The 17,261-nt window shown below is 39.7% G+C and overlaps 1 protein-coding gene and 1 non-coding gene across 3 annotated transcripts in view; one reads left to right on the top strand and one right to left on the bottom strand.

The window, feature by feature from the left end:
* PAK2 (p21 (RAC1) activated kinase 2) overlaps nucleotides 1-6,764 on the top strand; it is a 101,288-nt gene extending 94,524 nt beyond the window's left edge. For both annotated transcript variants that reach the window (XM_054713865.1, XM_054713864.1), the window contains exon 15: nucleotides 2,918-6,764. In XM_054713865.1, coding sequence (XP_054569840.1) covers nucleotides 2,918-3,004 — 87 coding nt within the window. In that variant the 3' untranslated portion in view covers nucleotides 3,005-6,764. The remainder of the gene's footprint in view (nucleotides 1-2,917) is intronic.
* A 6,631-nt stretch (nucleotides 6,765-13,395) lies between these two features.
* Nucleotides 13,396-13,501, bottom strand: LOC114229287 (U6 spliceosomal RNA). The gene has a single exon (XR_003615374.2). It is a non-coding gene; the product is annotated as a U6 spliceosomal RNA (small nuclear RNA).
* Nucleotides 13,502-17,261: the final 3,760 nt, after the last annotated feature.

Here is a 17,261-nt window from a genome sequence, read left to right as displayed (position 1 = left end):
CAAAAGCTCTCAACTGCTCTGAACTCCAGTTCCGGGCGAGACTCTGGGGACCCAGACTCATTTGGGGAGAAACTGGACTATCTGGCAGCGGGCAAAACTCAAGGGCGGCTTTCTCTCAGAGGTGCTTGCAGTGATTACCACGGAACACTGAGACCCAGGGGCCTCTTAGGGCAAGGCTGACAGGAAGTCATTGCTGTTTGCTCCGCCCTGAGATCCTGCCCCATGAAGCCATTGCTGTTTGCTCCGCCCTGAGACTCCGCCCCATCCAAGCTATACGCAGAGGCTTTTGCGTATGAATGGCCTGGTCCTTTAAATTCTAAAGTTACCTAACAAACTGCAGCTGAGTCAGTGAGACCCAGAACATCCAAAAGAAGGCCCATGGCCCCACAGCAGCTTGCATTGCTTCACAGCTGGGCCTCATCTGGGCACCTCCAAAACCCAAACAAAGAAAAGGAATCTGCAGATCTCTCCGTAGCTCCTGCTGGGTGGCTTCAGGCAGAGGCTAAATTAGCACCTCCTTGGAGATCCAAGAGCCAGTGTACTCAGGGGTCAGAGTAGGACCATCCAGATTACAACTCCTCATGTCCATAAGGGACACACTAAGGGGGCAGACTCAGTGAGCACCAAAGCCCCACTGAAGCAAGTCTTGTCTCATAAGGGTGTCTTCAGCACAGAAGTTCTCTCATCGTAGGCATAGCTGATCCTCACAGCCAATTGGCCTAGAGGTCAATTCCTCCCAGTGATACCAACAACAATCAAGACTTAACTACAACAAGACTGTGCACACAGCCCACAAAGGGGTGCACCAAGAGTGTCCACCTCAGGTAACTGGGGAGGCTGAGCCACTGGGCCCTATAGGGCACCTAGCACACAAAGCCACTCTGTCAACTCAGGGAAGTAGCCAAAATGCGGAGACAAAGAAACAGGTCACAAATGAAAGAAATGGAGGAAAGCAAACGACTGGATATAGAGTTCAAAACCACGGTTATAAGGTTTTTCAAGAATTTTCTAGAAAAGGCCGATAAATTTAGTGAGACCCTCGAGGATATAAAAAAGGACGAACTAGAAATTAAGCATACACTGACTGAAATAAAAAATAATATAAAGAGATCCAACAGCAGACTAGAGGATGGCAAGAATCAAGTCAAAGATTTGAAATACAAAGAAGCAAAAAACACCCAACCAGAAAAGCAAAAAACAAAAAGAACCCAAAAATATGAAAATAAGGAGCCTCTGGGACAACTTGAAGCATACCAACATCAGAATTATGGGGGTGCCAGAAGAAGAGAGAGAGCAAGATACTGAAAACCTATTTGAAGAAATAATGACAGAAAACTTCCCCCACCTGGTGAAAGAAATAGACTTAAAAGTCCAGAAAGCGCAGAGAACCCCAAACAAAAGGAATCCAAAGAGGACCACACCAAGACACATCATAATTAAAATGCCAAGAGCAAAAGACAAAGAATATTAAAAGCAGCAAAAGAAAAACAGTTACCTACAAGGGAGCACCCATACGACTATCAGCTGATTTCTCAACAGAAACTATGCAGGCCAGACGGGAATGCAAGAAATATTTAAAGTGATGAATAGCAAGAACCTACAACCAGATTACCCAGCAAAGCTATCATTCAGAATTGAAGGTCAGATAATGAGCTTCACAGATAGAAAAAGCTAAAGGAGTTCATCACCTCCAAACCAGTATTATATGAAATGCTAAAAGGTATTCTTTAAGAAGAGGAAGAAGAAGAAAAAGGTAAAGATAAAAATTATGAACAACAAATACATATCTATCAACAAGTGAATCTAAAAATCAAGTGAATAAAACATCTGATGAACAGAATAAACTGGTGAATATAATAGAATCAGGGGCATAGAAAGGGAGTGGACTGACAATCCTCGGGGGGAAAGGGGTGTGGGGGGTGCGGGAAGAGACTGGACAAAAATCGTACACCTATGGATGAGGACGGGGGGGGGGCGCGGGGGGGGAACCGGGTGGAGGGGAGCTATGGGGGGGAAAAAAGAGGAACAATTGTAATAACCTGAACAATAAAAATTTATTTTTTTAAAAAAAAGGGAGAGGCCCAGGCCACTCTCTGCGCGGCTATCAATCACGGAGCCCCGACGGGGGGCCACAGAGGGAGGCCCAGGCCACCAGGCTGGCGGCGCTGCGGCGGATGGGTGGGGCCTCCCTCTGTGGGGCGATCGATCTGGGGACCCCGTGATCAATCACCCCACAGAGAGAGGCCCAGCTCACCATCCAGTGACGCTGTGGCAGGTGTGCGGGGCTGGCCAGTGATCACCCTGCAGAGGGAGGCCCAGGCCAGCCAAGTGATCGCACCCCACGCCTGTTGCCCGCAGAGGGAGGTGACCGGTGGCGAGGGACGGGGGCAGCACCACACAGATGGCAAGCAGTGGCAGCCGGGGGAAGGAAAGCTCCGATAGGCCCTTATCACCCGCCAGGCCTAGGGACCCTACCCGAGGGGTACTGGATTGCGAGAGGGAGAGGACGCAGGCCGGGCTGAGGGACCACCACCACCACCACCACCACCACCCACACACACACACACACACACACACACACACACACACCCATGCACGAATTTCGTGCACTGGGCCTCGAGTTATAATAAGTATATGAGTTTTTGCATGTTGTTAATTTTCAGGCCAGTTCTTTGCTAGCATGGGTATCTGGGACATTTAACTGAGATTTTGTAATATTAGAAAAACTAAAAAGACTATGCTTTCAACTATAAAAGAAATGTATTGGTTATGCTGATTTTATGCAGGTATGAAATATGTGTTTATTAAATAAATTATAGCCCATTAAAATCTTTGGATCTTTAATTGAAAGGAAATATTATTTAGCTTCTAAACTGGTGACATTTATACTTTTTTTTTTCTCCCCTCTTTCTGGCAGCATCCCTTCCTGAAACTGGCCAAACCATTATCTAGCTTGACACCATTGATTATGGCAGCTAAAGAAGCAATGAAGAGTAATCGTTAACATCATTGCCATGGCCTCATATTCTTTTTCCATTTTCTAAAAGAAGTCTTTTAATATATGAAAATTATTACTCTTTTGGGGTTTAAGGAAATGGCCTGCATAACATGGAGGAAAAAGCAAACTACTACTTCCTGAAGACAACCAAGAGAAAATTACAAAACAGAATGACAACTTTCTATTGAATCCCTTCTTTAGGGTCCAAAAGGAATTGTGGACTGAATCACTAGCCTTACTTCTTTCAGCAGACAGCCCATCAGGGCCATTTATCATGCTAGAGATTTGCCTTTTATTTTGCTGAGTTCATTGTAATAGATCACATTCATTGTCCCTTTGGGGGTATTTTCAGTACTTGAAGAGTAGATTCGAGTTTTTCAGAGTATTTGTTCCATTTGCTAGTCTTCTTTTCTCTCTTTGTAGCTTTCTTTTTCCTTGACTTGCTCCTTTTGAGTTGCTTTGAGAAGTTTTTCTTAGGCCTAAATTTGAGGCAATTTTGATAGAAATTATGTAGCTCCTTATATTGGCAAAGGAGCTTGATAATGGTTTAACTTTGTATAGAAGTTAGAACCAGCTATTGTACATGTAATATTTCAGTTCAGAATTTGAACTGGGGGAAGGGAAGAAAAGTATGTGATTTTTACCTTTTTTAACAAATGTGAAAGTCAGTTTTAGAAATTTCATGGTAGTGAAATGTTTGGCATTTGTTACATGTATAGAGAGAAGACTAATAATCTATATTTATAACTAAATCATTGAGACAGAGAAAGAATCTCGTAGACTCTACATCTTTACAGTTTTGTTTCCTTTTCGACTGTTTCCTCTTCAGATACGGCTTCTGGAACCAGAGTGATTTGTTCTTGTTCCAACTTTTGTTAGTGCCGCTACTTTCCCCTTCCTCTACTTCCCCTTCATTTTGGAAATAAGTTTCTGTATATGTTGTAATTTTAGTTTGTTTGTTTAATTAACCCTCTGTCACCCTACTGCCCCCGCCCCCAAGGTAAATACTGTAATAACCATTGACTTTTCAGATTTTAAAAATTAACTCTTTTTCCATTTAAAGGAGAAAAATATTTGGAGCCAGTAAAGACAAAGTGAGAGACTTGAACCTTGGTGAGCTCTAACATAATTAGCTGAGAGTGCATTGACGAAAGAGAATTGTCAGTACATAGAGATGGAACTACTGACCAGTAAACTACAGATCTGTTATAAACATTGTTGCCAAACCATTACCAACATTGTTCTGTCTGAGAACTTAAGTGATAAAGTATTTCTTGATAAATTCATGTATCATTTAAGATGTTGAGTTACTTTGGATTTTTTTCAAATAAGGAAATAATATTCATGTAAAAAAAACTGGAGAAAGGAAGAAAAATGAAATGTTCTTGTTGATAGCAATACTTTTTTTTTTAATTTTAAAGATTTTAAAAGGTCTGTGACCTGTAGCATTAATTATTAGAGTGCCCTCTCTTCTCCCCTCTCTGTCTCTTCTTCCTCTCCTCTTCCTCTCATTTTTTTTTCCAATTGTTTTGCATTTGGATGCAGTATTGTTCCTTCTGGCATGCCAAGGGCCACATAAAAGAGAAACATCTGTGGTTTGGTTCTGGAACATGGGAATGTTCCCACCATTCTCCTGACTAAGTTCATACCTACTTGCCATTGTGTAATAGTACAAATCATGAATAAAAATGATTTTGATGCTTAGGAGTACATTGGGGGGAACTAATACCGTTTTATTTCCTATCATTCCCATCATCTGTGTATAAGATGTAGGTATAAGGATAGAAATGGCTGTTCTTTATTGATAACACAGGAAGGTTTTTTTTAAAAAAAAAAAAGATAAAATAGTTCATGAAACTTATCTAGAGCACTTAATGGTCTCTGTTTTCAATTCGATTTTTATTTCAGATCTCTCTGGATTATATTGGCCTTCTATAGTTACTATTAAATTACAGATACAAGCCAGTTTACTTCCGGTGGAAAGCGACATTGCCTTTGAATTCCAGATTTGAACATTCTTTGTAAATAGTCTGGATGGATTATGGTGAAGAAGATGCTACCAATGAAAAACAACTCGATAAGACTGTGATCATCATGACCACTCAGATTGCACTTGCATACATAAGTCGTAAAGACCATATTCATTGAATATAGTGCCAATGCCCCATTTTTATTCCTATGACTCAACAAAGGCCTTTTCAATTTACAAGAGCAGTTTGGGATTTGTATTTACAACTTTTGATGGTTACCTGCATGTCCATTGCTGGCAACGGACTTTGTCATTAAAACCTGACTCCTAGGTTAAGGGAGCTACACTGTGGTTTATTCTTTACTTACTTGGATAAACTAACTAACTTGTAATAGAAATATACTTTGGTTAATTCTGAAATGTGTCATTTTTAAACAGAATAATCTTAAAAGCAATATGGAATTGTGATTTATTAGTTAATTATAAATTAAAGTGTTTAGATCTTGTTGAAAGAAAAATTATATCTGAATTCATGTTTTCTAAATACCTGCCTTTTGTATTCACCCATTTTGTCATCACTTTAGAAAGAAAATTCCCATTGAAATCTAAAAGTTACTTTAGTCCTCATGTTACTAGGACAGTATTACTGTTGTACTTATTTATTATATTTTAGACTCTAGCTTTCTTAAAGTTTCCTTCTCCTTTTGATCCTTTTGCTGCTTTGGAGGACAGTTAAAACTAGGACACCATGAAAATATTGAGTATTTTATCCTACCTAGGTTAGTACACAAGCAGAGAAATTGTGATAGCATCAGAAACAAAGACTAACACAACTCTCTCTTCATGTGTTGACTGCCTGGCACACAGTATGAATTCTCTTTCCTTCCATATATAAATATGAAGCTGCTTATCTAGTTACCCTTGTCCTAAATGAACCTGTGCCTTTAATAAGCAATTTAAAACCTGTGAGTATTTCTTTTAGGGCTCACATAAGCACATTTGTTTAAATATACTGTATTCTAGCCAGAATAATACTAGATCTGATCAAGCAGTAGCTATAGTTAGAAAAAAATGAGTGCTTAAAGAATTTGCATCAGTTTTTTAATCTAAAAGTTTTAAAATATACTGAGATCCATATAGAGTGAAATGTCAAAAAATCAGTTCTAGAATATAGCCAAAATTCAGATTAGTACTCATTTTGGGGGGTTTTGATAGTGGAATTCCATAGTATAAAAAAAGATTATCTTCCTTGTCTGTCGCTCCCACAACAGATATTTAAACAATTAAAATCAGTTTTTCCACAGTGCATGTATATGCATGTGTATAAGAAAGGAACAAAAACACACACACAGACATATGCTTTTTTTCCCCTCAACACATTTATTGACCACTTGGGCAAAGACACTGTGGTGGATATTGTGGGAATTATAAAGGAGAATCAAGCACTGGCCTGGCCTTGAGAGAACTGAAGTCTCTCATTCACAATTCTAGAAAGTTGCCAAATGAGAGGGAGAAAGAAATGCTTAACAAATTTTCATTCTGTATTAAGAAAAGCAGAGAATTACATATTACATATTTGGAATTGAACATTTTTTGTTGCTTTTTTTTTTTTTTTTTTTTTTTTGGTCTTGGTAAATAGAAATGTAATTAAGTGAAAGTAGCTTTGCTGTTTTGTCTTCAAATTTTATATTGACTTATTTTTAATTTAATTGTTTTATTGACATTAACTGCTGTATTTGATGACTTTGTTCAATAATTTTGTTCTTTCAGGGCTAGAAATAAACTTTTCTATGTTTATTTTTCCCTTTCCTAAACTTCTTTAAATTAGAATACCTTAAAAAGAATAAGTGTAATAGGTTTTCAAGAACATTCTAATATTTTTAAGGATAAATGTTTTTTTAAACATGTCATGGCACCATTTTTAATGTATTACAAAGTCCATATTAGAAAGGCTTCTAGAATTATAGGTAGTAAGCATGAGCCTTCCCTCTTCTAAACCAGGTTCCAAATAAATTTCTTAGAAATGTTCTGGCTATCAGACCCAGTTAAAACACTTCTGATCTAGTAGATACCTCCAGTAACTTGGCCTGAAATTCTAATGCTTACCTGACTGAAGTAATAAGAATCATACTAGCATTTCTGTGTTAAATGCACCAAGAGAACTTTGAAAGTACAATACTTTAAGGTATCGCTTTTTTATAGGCAGGCAGTGAAGTAGGATTGTCCGATACCCTGACATGGAGAACAGCTTCAGTATGGAGAGTTCACTATCAAAAAGCAAAATCAGCCCTAGCTGGGTTGGCCCAGTGGATGGAGCGTCGGCCTGCAGACGGAAGGGTCGGGCTCCATTCCGGCCGAAGGCACATGCCCGACTTGCTGACTTGCTGACTTTCGAGCTCGATCCCCAGTAGGGGGTGTGCAGGAGGCAGCCAGTCAATGATTCTCATCATTGATGTTTCTAACTCCCTTTCCCTTTCTCTCTGAAATCAATAAAAAATATATTTAAAAGAACAACTAAGATTATACTTTTTAAAATATATATTTTATTGATTTTTTTTACAGAGAGGAAGGGAGAGGGATAGAGAGTTAGAAACATCAATGAGAGAGAAACATCAATCAACTGCCTCCTGTACACCCCCCACTGGGTATGTGCCCACAACCAAGTTACATGCCCTTGACCAGAATTGAACCTGGGACCCTTGAGTCCACAGGCTGACGCTCTATCCACTGAGCCAAACTGGTTAGGGCTATACTTTTTTTTTTTTTTAGCATGGAGTAGAGGGTATAGGCAATGACTACTTAAAATATATTTTTTACATTGTCAAGCTGTTCAGTGCTATTACATTTGTATTTAATTATAGCAGATATTTAAAAATTTGCCTACAAAAAGTCCTGTATGATTGATTTGAAAAGCACTATTTACATGAGCTTAATGCATGTTTTACTGCAACTTCAATATTTGTGGCATTTTTTTATTTAGGAAATTATTTAATAACTTTTATCTTTGAAAGAGCAGAAGGAGTAAAACAACAAACAGAAAGGTCTTTTTAGGCTTAGTTATTTTAGGTTTTTAACAAAGTAATGTACATAGATTAAAAATTAATACTAATCCGCCCTGGCTGGTGTGGCTCAGTTGTTAGGGTGCTGCCCGGTGCACCAAAGGGTTGCGGGTTTGATTCCTGGTCAGGTTACCACTCGATCCCTGGTAGGAGGCGTGCAAGAGGCAGCCGATCGATGTTTCACTCTCACATCCATGTTTCTTTCCCTCTCCCTTTCTCTCTCTAAAAAGCAATAAAAAATTTTTTTAATCCTTTTAAAAAATTAATACTGATCTTAAAGGACTTGTAATAAACAGTGTTAGTTCCATGCTTTAAACTTCCCCACTGTCAAGTCTTACTCCACAGAAGCACCTATTTTTAAATTTGAGCTGTTTTTAGCATGCATTAATCTTCACATTTTTTAAAAAATATTTTTTTTATTGATTTCAGAGAGGAAGAGAAATATAAGAGAAAAATCATTGATTAGCTGCCTCCTGCATGCCCCTTACTGGGGATTGAGACTGCAACCAGGACATGTGCCCTGAAAACCCTGATCTCCTGATTCATGGGTTGGTGCTCAACCACTGAGCAATATCGGCCAGGCAATCTTCACCTTTCTAAGTTATATACTTAAACATGTATTTCTTGACATTTCTAAATTTTACTTTAGTTATGACGGTTGAGAATTTGAGTGCTATCATACCATCCTCCCATTTCTACTCTTTAGTCTCCCACTTGTGAGAGATGGCAATTTTTGTTAATTTCTTTTAAGATATATTTTTATTGATTTCAGAGAGGAAGGGAGAGGTAGAAACATCAATGATGAGAGAGAATCATTGATCGGCTTCCTCCTGCATACTCCACATGGGATCAAGCCCTCAACCTGGGCATGTGCCCTGAGCTGGAATCAAACTGACTTCCTGGTTCAACTACTGAGCCACACTGGGCTGGCAAGAGATAGGGTAATTTTTAATTCAATTATAGTTTTTGCCTCATGACTAGGTGTTTTGTTCACCATTACATGTCATTTCTTTCACAATTTGCTTTTCTTGTCTTTTTTGTTTACTTTGAAAATTTCTGTTTCTATCACTAAGTTTTCCCAAAATCATCACAAAATTACAAATGCATTCTGAAGACTATTTTCTATACAGTGTCAGATAGTGCACCTCCTTCTTTCCGGGAACTTGACTGGGGCTGTAGGCTGGACTACTGCTCTCCAGGCCTTTTGCCCCTCAGGCATCTGAAACTCAGCTTCACTTTTCTCCTGAGTTAAAGCCTTTGTTCCCTGAATACCATATCTAACTGCTTGGTTTATTCCCTTATTTTGGACAAGTGCCTCTTTGACTAGCTTTCTGAGAAAGGATAGATATAGGTAAGACTTTAAAGAAAATGTTTCATATTTAACTGATAATACAGGATTTTAGGTTGTAAATCATCTTCCTTGAGAATTTTGAAGTCTCTACTTCTTTTAACCTGCCATTTCTGATAACATCTTTGTATGTAACCCATTTTTCTGCTTCAGGAAATTTTGTTCTAAAATTTTACCATGAAGTGCCTTGGTGCAGGTGCATATATTTTAATTAGCTCCGGGCATTTGGTTGGCTGTCTTAGTCACAGACTCATTTCCTTCAATTCTGGGCAATTCTTGTATTATTTTATAATCACCACACTCTTCCCCCTCCCGCCTAGTATTTCTTTCTGGAATTCCAACATTAATCTTCTGTCTTTCTTACCTTCTTCTCCTGCTTACCGTCTCTTTGCCTTTTGTTTTTAACTTTCTGAGAGAATTTTCTTGATTTGACCTCTGATCCTTTTTTGAACGTATGTCAAGCATCACATTTTTTAATTTTCAAAAGCTCATTCTTGTTTTCTGATCTCCCTTTTTACAGCCTTCTGTTCTTATTTCACAAATTCAGTATCTTTCCTGAGGTATTTATCGTAAGAGTTTTTTCTTGGTCAGTTCAGGCTGCCATAACAAAATACCATAGGCCAAGTGGTTTAATCAACAGAAATTTATTTCTCATAGTTCAGGGGCTCAAGTTCAAGATCAAGATGCCGGCAAGGTAGGTTTTATTCTGAAGCCTCTTGGTGTGTATAGGCTGCCACCATCTTGCTGTGTGTTTGGAGGACCCCCTCACTATATGTACACATAGGGACAGAGCAATCTCTCTGGTGTCTCATAAGGACAGTAACCAATCGTGAGGCCCCACCCTCATGACCTCATCTAATGCCAATTACCGCCCAAAGGCCCCATCTTCAAATCCCAATATAGGACTTCAACATATAAATTTTGGGAGATGTAAACAATCAAGCCGTAATAGGTCATTTTTTTCAAGTGTTTTTTTTTTTCCCCCAGCCTCAAATTGTGTATTTTTTTTCTTTTCTTTGTTTTTAACTCACAAAGATTTTTTTTTACAGATGTCTAATGAATGCCCCAGATTAATGATGTTTCTGTAACACTAGTTTAGCACTGTCTGGCGCTGCACTAAAGCACTAACACATTTACACATTGATTATTTCTCAGTTCTCAGCTGGGCTCTTGGTGCTATTCACCAATCACTCATTTTGCTCCTAGGATTTTTCCCCTCCCTTTTTCTCCAGGCTCTCTCTCATGACTCCCATCTTCTTTATTCCACCATCTCAACACCTTCTACCCTATCACCAGAATTTTCTCTCTTTGCCTCCTTCCTTGTGGTCACAATGGAAGATGTTCATCTCAGCGGCTAACCCCACCAAAGATCTGTTCTCCATCTTTCACCATCTTCCATGTCCTCAGGCCACTCTCACGTATCCCAGCTCACCCTTCACTCCTCTCTCTCAACTTCAGCAAAACAAGCATATCTTCCTTTTAAAACAGACTTCCTCTGACTTTTCTTATCGTGTCTGTCCTCAACATGTCATTGAAACTACCCTTACCAACATCACCAATGTCTGCTGAATTTCCAGGTGATTCTCAAACCATCCAAAAGATGATTCCCTGAACTGCTAGCCAGTGTGTTCACTGGTGTTTTTGAGAATTCCTGAGGTTCTGCTTGTTATGAGACTTCACTGTGAAATAGAACCCATTTATTCCTAGCTTTTTAAAAAATTCTATGACCAGGCATTTATTTGAGCTAAGGTTCAGAATGTGATGTGTAGGTATCAATTTGGTAAGCTTTTAGTAGGATTCTGCTTTCACCATTGAATATACAATATGCAAGCAACTCTTGGTGAACTTAGCAATTGGAGGGGGAAAGTGGTGACAAGGTCAAATTCTTAAAAAGTTCTTCACAGTTTGTAATGTACAGTGAATAACAGATCCTGGTAATTTTGTTTAATCTTAAAGTGTTTTCATTCTTTGAGCTTGTTAGCATGGACACCCAAAGAGAAAGGCTTATCTAGGAATGTGCTAAGTAGCAGAGAAAGCCAGTTTGGCCTTAAAAAACAAATGCAGATTCTTGATCAAAAATTGAGTTGTTGATTACCTTTGTCTTTATAAAGAGATTTTTATCACCTCTATAATCCTGATTATAACAATTTTACTTATATATCTTTTAGGGAAAGAGACTAAAAATATTGTATTTCTAGGAAAATAAGTTCATTAAATAAGTTATATGTAAATATCACTATATATATATTTTTTTTCTTCTTTTTTTAATTCCCCACCTGAGGGTATTTTTCCATTGATTTTCAGAAAGAGTGGAGAGGGAAAGGCAGAGAGAAATATCCATGTGAGAGAAACACATCAATTGGTTGCCTCCTGCACACGTCCTAATCTGGGCCCAGGCCGGGGAGGAGCCTGCAACCGAGATACACGCCCTTGACCGGAATCGAACCTGAGACCCTTTGGTCTGCAGGCCGACGCTCTACCCCCTGAGCCAAACCAACTAGGGCTATATATTCTTTATATATAAGTTTGTAACTCAGGGGTTGATTATTTTGAAAGGAACAACACTCATATGGATATATAATTTCAGTTATACTTGTTAAGAGCGAGCTATCACATTGCTTTATATCCATCCATCCAGTTTGTGTCCTTTAGCAGTTGAAAACACCTTGTTCTAGTTGTGTTGCCTTTTTTTTTTAAACAATCAAAATGGAGTAACAGTACCATATACATTTATCTTTCATTCTTAGATCTGTACATATACACAGCATCATGAAAGCATTGCCAAAAAATGTTTTTCTCTTAATGAATTACTTCACTTTGATTTCTCCTATATTTAAAAACAGAAATGTACCATTTTCACAAACTATTTTATCTGAGCCATAAGGTTAAGGAATGTGTAACAGTGCAATCTGATTCCGATTGCTTTATTGTCATTAAAATTTTTAAGGAGGTTTTAGTTGAAACTAAAACACATTTTAATCACATTCAATATTCCTTACACTTCAGGATACTTTAAGTTTTTCTGCTAATAACTGTTGAAGAGCTTTGTTTTTCAATAAACTAAAAACACTTCAACCATATGAGTTTCTACAAGACATTGTCACTATTTTGATCGCACTCTTTTTCTTGTCCAAGACTAAGGTGTCACTGAAAAATAAGTTTAGACCATGGACTGGGAAATATACACTTCTCTTTCATCAGCCACTTTCATGTTACTTGCATTGTCAGCCAAGTAAATACTTTCCCTCTTTCTTTCATCTATGCATATCTTACTACTGATACACTCTATTGTGTGCCTACTCTGTCCTGTTTCAGTATGTCTTTTTTAATGACAAAGTACAGCTGACCCAAGGTATTATCTCAAGAAGTTGAGTACTTGAGTTCTTGCTGCACATTTCTTCATCCATAAGCATTGCAAGAATTTTTTTTTTTTTTTTGGCTTGGTTTTATCATATAGTCAGTTTGAACCTGGGGGTTTCTTCTAAATAAAAATAGGCTGTATAATTTAAAATTTTGCTGCCAGTGAGAGGACCAGTTATACTTTCAGTAACCATGCTATTTTAATAGAATGTACTAAAAATTGAAATTGTTACTGTGAATTGGTTATTTTTTTGTTTCTTTTGGGGGAGTAATAAAAGAGCCTACATCATAGGGTATTTTTTAGGGTCAAATGAATTAATTTCACATAAAATGTTTAGAATGGTGCCTAGCACATAGTAAAGCATTTGATAAATGTGATCTATCATTACTTTATCATTTATTATACCCATTGGACAGTCCTTTATGATAATGCAGTATCAGATGGAGAACCAAGAATGCTGCACAGAGCTATTTGCCCTTTTTTTCCACCTCTCATCTTTTTAAAAATGTATTCATAATTTATCTTAAGGAAGTATATTGCAAATACTATATTAAGAAGGCCCCAATACATTCTTGTTCAGTAACATTATGAATTTGCATATTTTATAGCATTATATATCATGCATAACTTGAAATATGAGACACTGCATTATATATTTTTTTAAATATGGAACTCTTCACGAACCTGTGTATCATCCTTGTGCGGGAACCATGTAATCTTCTCTATATTGTTCCAACTTCAGTCTATGTGCTACAGAAGCGAGCAACATTATAGCTTAATCATTTTCCTGAAGGGGATTTAAAAAGAAAAATATACTTGGGTATTGGTTTATATATTCAGGGGATGGCAAAAGGAGGTTTATTATTATTATTATTTCATATCACTTAGGTGATGACGGCTGGTAATTTAACCAACGAAAGTGGGTACTTAAACAATACCCAAAGTGAGTACTTTGCCCACCCCTGTATATTAATAAGTTTGATGTAACAGGTACCCAAAAGAGACTGTAACCAAACGGGACTTATTTAACTCACACAAAAAGGAAGTCCAGTGTAGTCAATCTAGGCTTGTCATGAACTAAGTTTGTTTTTTCACTCTATCATTCTTAGCATGTAGGCCTATCTTGATGCTTGTTGCCACAAGATGCAAGATCGCTGCTCCACCTCCATCCTCATGTCCAGGTGCAGGCAGGAAGAAGAGAGGATGATTAAAAGGCAAAAAGGAAAGCAGGAGTAATGTTTACATTAAGAAAATATAAGTTTTCCCAGAAACCTTCAACTTCATTGGTCAGAACAGTCATTTGGTGCCTTCCCAGACAAAAATCAGACTTGTTAGTAAAGAAGGGGGAATGGGTGCATAGTCTGTAACAGTGGTCACCATAGTTTGCATGTGAAAACTGCACAATCTCAATTTCTATAGCTCTTCCCGTCTTACTCCATTTGTGCTGTTATTACAGAACTAGAAGCCTGATGCACGAAGATTCGTGCTAGAATGGGCTTTCCTTTCCCTGGCTGCTGGCACCGCCTTTCCACTCCAGCCCAGCTCCTTTCTGCTCAGGCCCCGGAGCTGCCTCTTTCCACTCCAGGAGCCGCCTCTTTCCCTCTTTCCACTCTAGCCCCGCCTTCCCACACTGCCCAGAGGCCCTGAGAGACCAGGGATGGGGCAGAATGCCTGCGTTGTCGCCATGGCGACGACGCAATCATCCCGCCCTGTCACTCAGCGCCTGTGTATGCAAATTAACCGCCATCTTTGTTGGGTTAATTTGCATGTCTGTCCTGATTGGGTGGTGGCGTTGCGGAGGTACGGTCAATTTTACATGTTTGTCTATTCTTAGGTAAGATGCCATATACTGTGTCGCTTATAAACAACAGAAATTGATTTTTCGCGGTGTTGAGACTAAGAAGGCCAAGATCAAGAAGCTGGCAAGATTTGGTGTCTGGTGAGGGCCTGCTTCCTGGCTGTAGGCTGCTGTGTTCTCACACAGTGGAAGGGCAAGGAGCTCTCTAAGGCACCCTCTTGACATAATCATCTCCCAAATCCCCCTCTCCATACTATCACATAGGGGATAGGTCTCAATGTAGGAATGTTGGGGGAGATAAAAACATCTATGGTATCCCCTGATATTTCTACAGGGCTTTCACATCTGTTGTCTCCTTCGATACTGCATCACTGATGGACTAATGTGCTCCTTTTTAGAAGGGAGGAAAAGGGCCAGGGAGGTTAAGTAATTTGCTCAACATTACCCAGCTAGAAATTCAGCCTTTTTCATTACTCAGCTCTTCTGAATTAACTGGCAACAACTTTCAGTTTTGTAGGCCTGTAGCTGATTTTGAAGGAATGTTTACATAGCTTATGAAAACAAATGCAATGTAAATATAGCTGCAGTGTTGCACACTTAGTAATCCATCAGTGGGAAGAGCCTGCTATAAATACTTGATGGAGTGATTTAGCTTAACGGGGGAGGCAGCCACCTAGAGCAAGAAAAGAAACGACCCACTTCACCAGAGCAAATGACCTTTCATGGCTTCTCCTAGCCCGGGTTCCCTCTAGAGGGCACTGCTGCCACTAATAGTCTCAAAGATCCAGGTGAAGGTGAAAAGTGAAAAAGAAACCCAATTATTGCCACTACCTTGCTATATTTAGGCTTAAACCACCATTCTGGAAGAATTTAGATAAATCAATCTGTTTAGACATATCTGACCCCTAGCTCTTGAGTCAGATTTGGTATCAGCAAAGCCACATTCTTATAGGGAGGAAAAAAGGTTAGGTATCTTCCCGACTTCCAAGTGCTCCAGAAGGCCCATCTCCCTGTAATCATTTTTATTCTATAAAATTTTCTTTTAAGTACACAAGAATGCATTCTCATTTTATTAATTTCAGCAATTCAGATAAAAAGTATTCTCAACCCAAGTCCCTTTCCCAAAAGAAAACTTACCTTTTTCTGTTACATCTAGATATTGATAGTTATGAAAACCAAGCAGTTCTTGAAAGGTGTATAAAAATAAGTGATAATTAAAAGCAAGCCACACTGTAGTCAGTTTTACTATTGTTTTGATCTTCTTTATAGTCAATGCACACCCTTATTGCCTGCACCTGGGGCACAAGGCTCCTAGCACCCAACCCTTGGTATTCCATTGTATCTATCTCCACTCTATTTATAATCGAGTATGTCCAAAATAGAATTTATTTTCCACCATAAATCAGCTAATGTATTTTCTAGCTGTCAGGATGTTGCATTATGTTGTCACTTTCCCCACAATTAGACGGAGATCTTGCTAGAGAAAGAGTACTGGTATGTCTGCATTCCAAAACGGTTCAGCCCTGGCTGGTGTGACTCAGCTGATTGGAGCACCAACCATGCACCGATTTGATTCCAGATCTGGGCACATACCCAGGTTAGAGGTTTGATCCCTGCATGCGGGATGCAAACGATGGATGTTTCTTTCTCATATGGATGTTTCTCTCTCCCCTTCCCTTCCAATCTCTTTTAAATCAATACAAACATATCCCGGCATGAGGATTAAAAAAATGTTCAATGAGCTCTCTTCCTCTGGGGAGCAGGCCAGCGCCTTTCCCATCCCGTTACCTTTGGCCCCTTCTTTTGCCTCTGTGCTTTGTTTCCTGAGCCCATTTCTTCTACAGCTCAATTCTACCGCTGCCTTTACAAATATTGATATATATCTATGTACAGATATATATCTATATGTAGATATATAGATACTGATTTCAGAGAGAGATGATACATCAATGAGAATCACTGATTGGCTGCCTCTTGCACTCCCCCTACAGGGGACCAAGCTTGTGCCCTGATGGGGAATCAACGGTGACCTGGTTCATAGGTCAACATTCAACCACTGAGCCACACCAACCGTGCGGCTACCTCTGACTTTCTAAATAAACTAGAGGCCCGGTGCATGAAAATTCATGCACTGGAGCGGGGGGTCCCTCAACCCGGCCTGCCCCCTCTCACAGTCCAGGAGCCCTCAGGGGCAGGAGGCAACCCGGCAATCAGGGGAAGGCGACGTCCCTTCACACCTCTGCTGCTGCCACTGCCGGCAGTGCAAGCCTCGGCTGGCCCTGGTTACCTGAGCCTCGGGCGGCCCTGGGTGGCTGGGCAGTTGCCATCTGAGGCTTGCCTGCACCTCGGGCGTCGGCTGGGCAGCTGCCATCCGAGGCTTGCCTGCGCCTCAGGCCAGCCCTGGGCGGCTTGGGGGCTGAGGGGACTGGGGGACTCCGGAGGCAGGTGCACAGAGCGGCTGGGCCTGCCTGCCGCCCCGGCGGGGCTGAGGGGACTGGGTGCCACCATCTTGTGGCTGTGGGCACCACCATCTTTGAGGGCATGGCAGTCAATGAGCATATTCCCTCCTTATTGGCTGTGGGCGCCGCCATCTTTGTGACAGCGTGAGGATCCATTAGCATATTCCCTCTTTATTAGACAGGATTTTTCTCTTATAGTTGGGGGCGGGGGGACGTTCAATGAATAGTGCTTCTACATATGAGGCTGATGTCACTTTCTCATCTGAAAG

Source organism: Eptesicus fuscus, chromosome 3, assembly GCF_027574615.1.
Source record: "Eptesicus fuscus isolate TK198812 chromosome 3, DD_ASM_mEF_20220401, whole genome shotgun sequence".
Lineage (NCBI taxonomy): Eukaryota > Metazoa > Chordata > Mammalia > Chiroptera > Vespertilionidae > Eptesicus > Eptesicus fuscus.
This window is presented reverse-complemented; position numbering and strand designations above follow the sequence as displayed.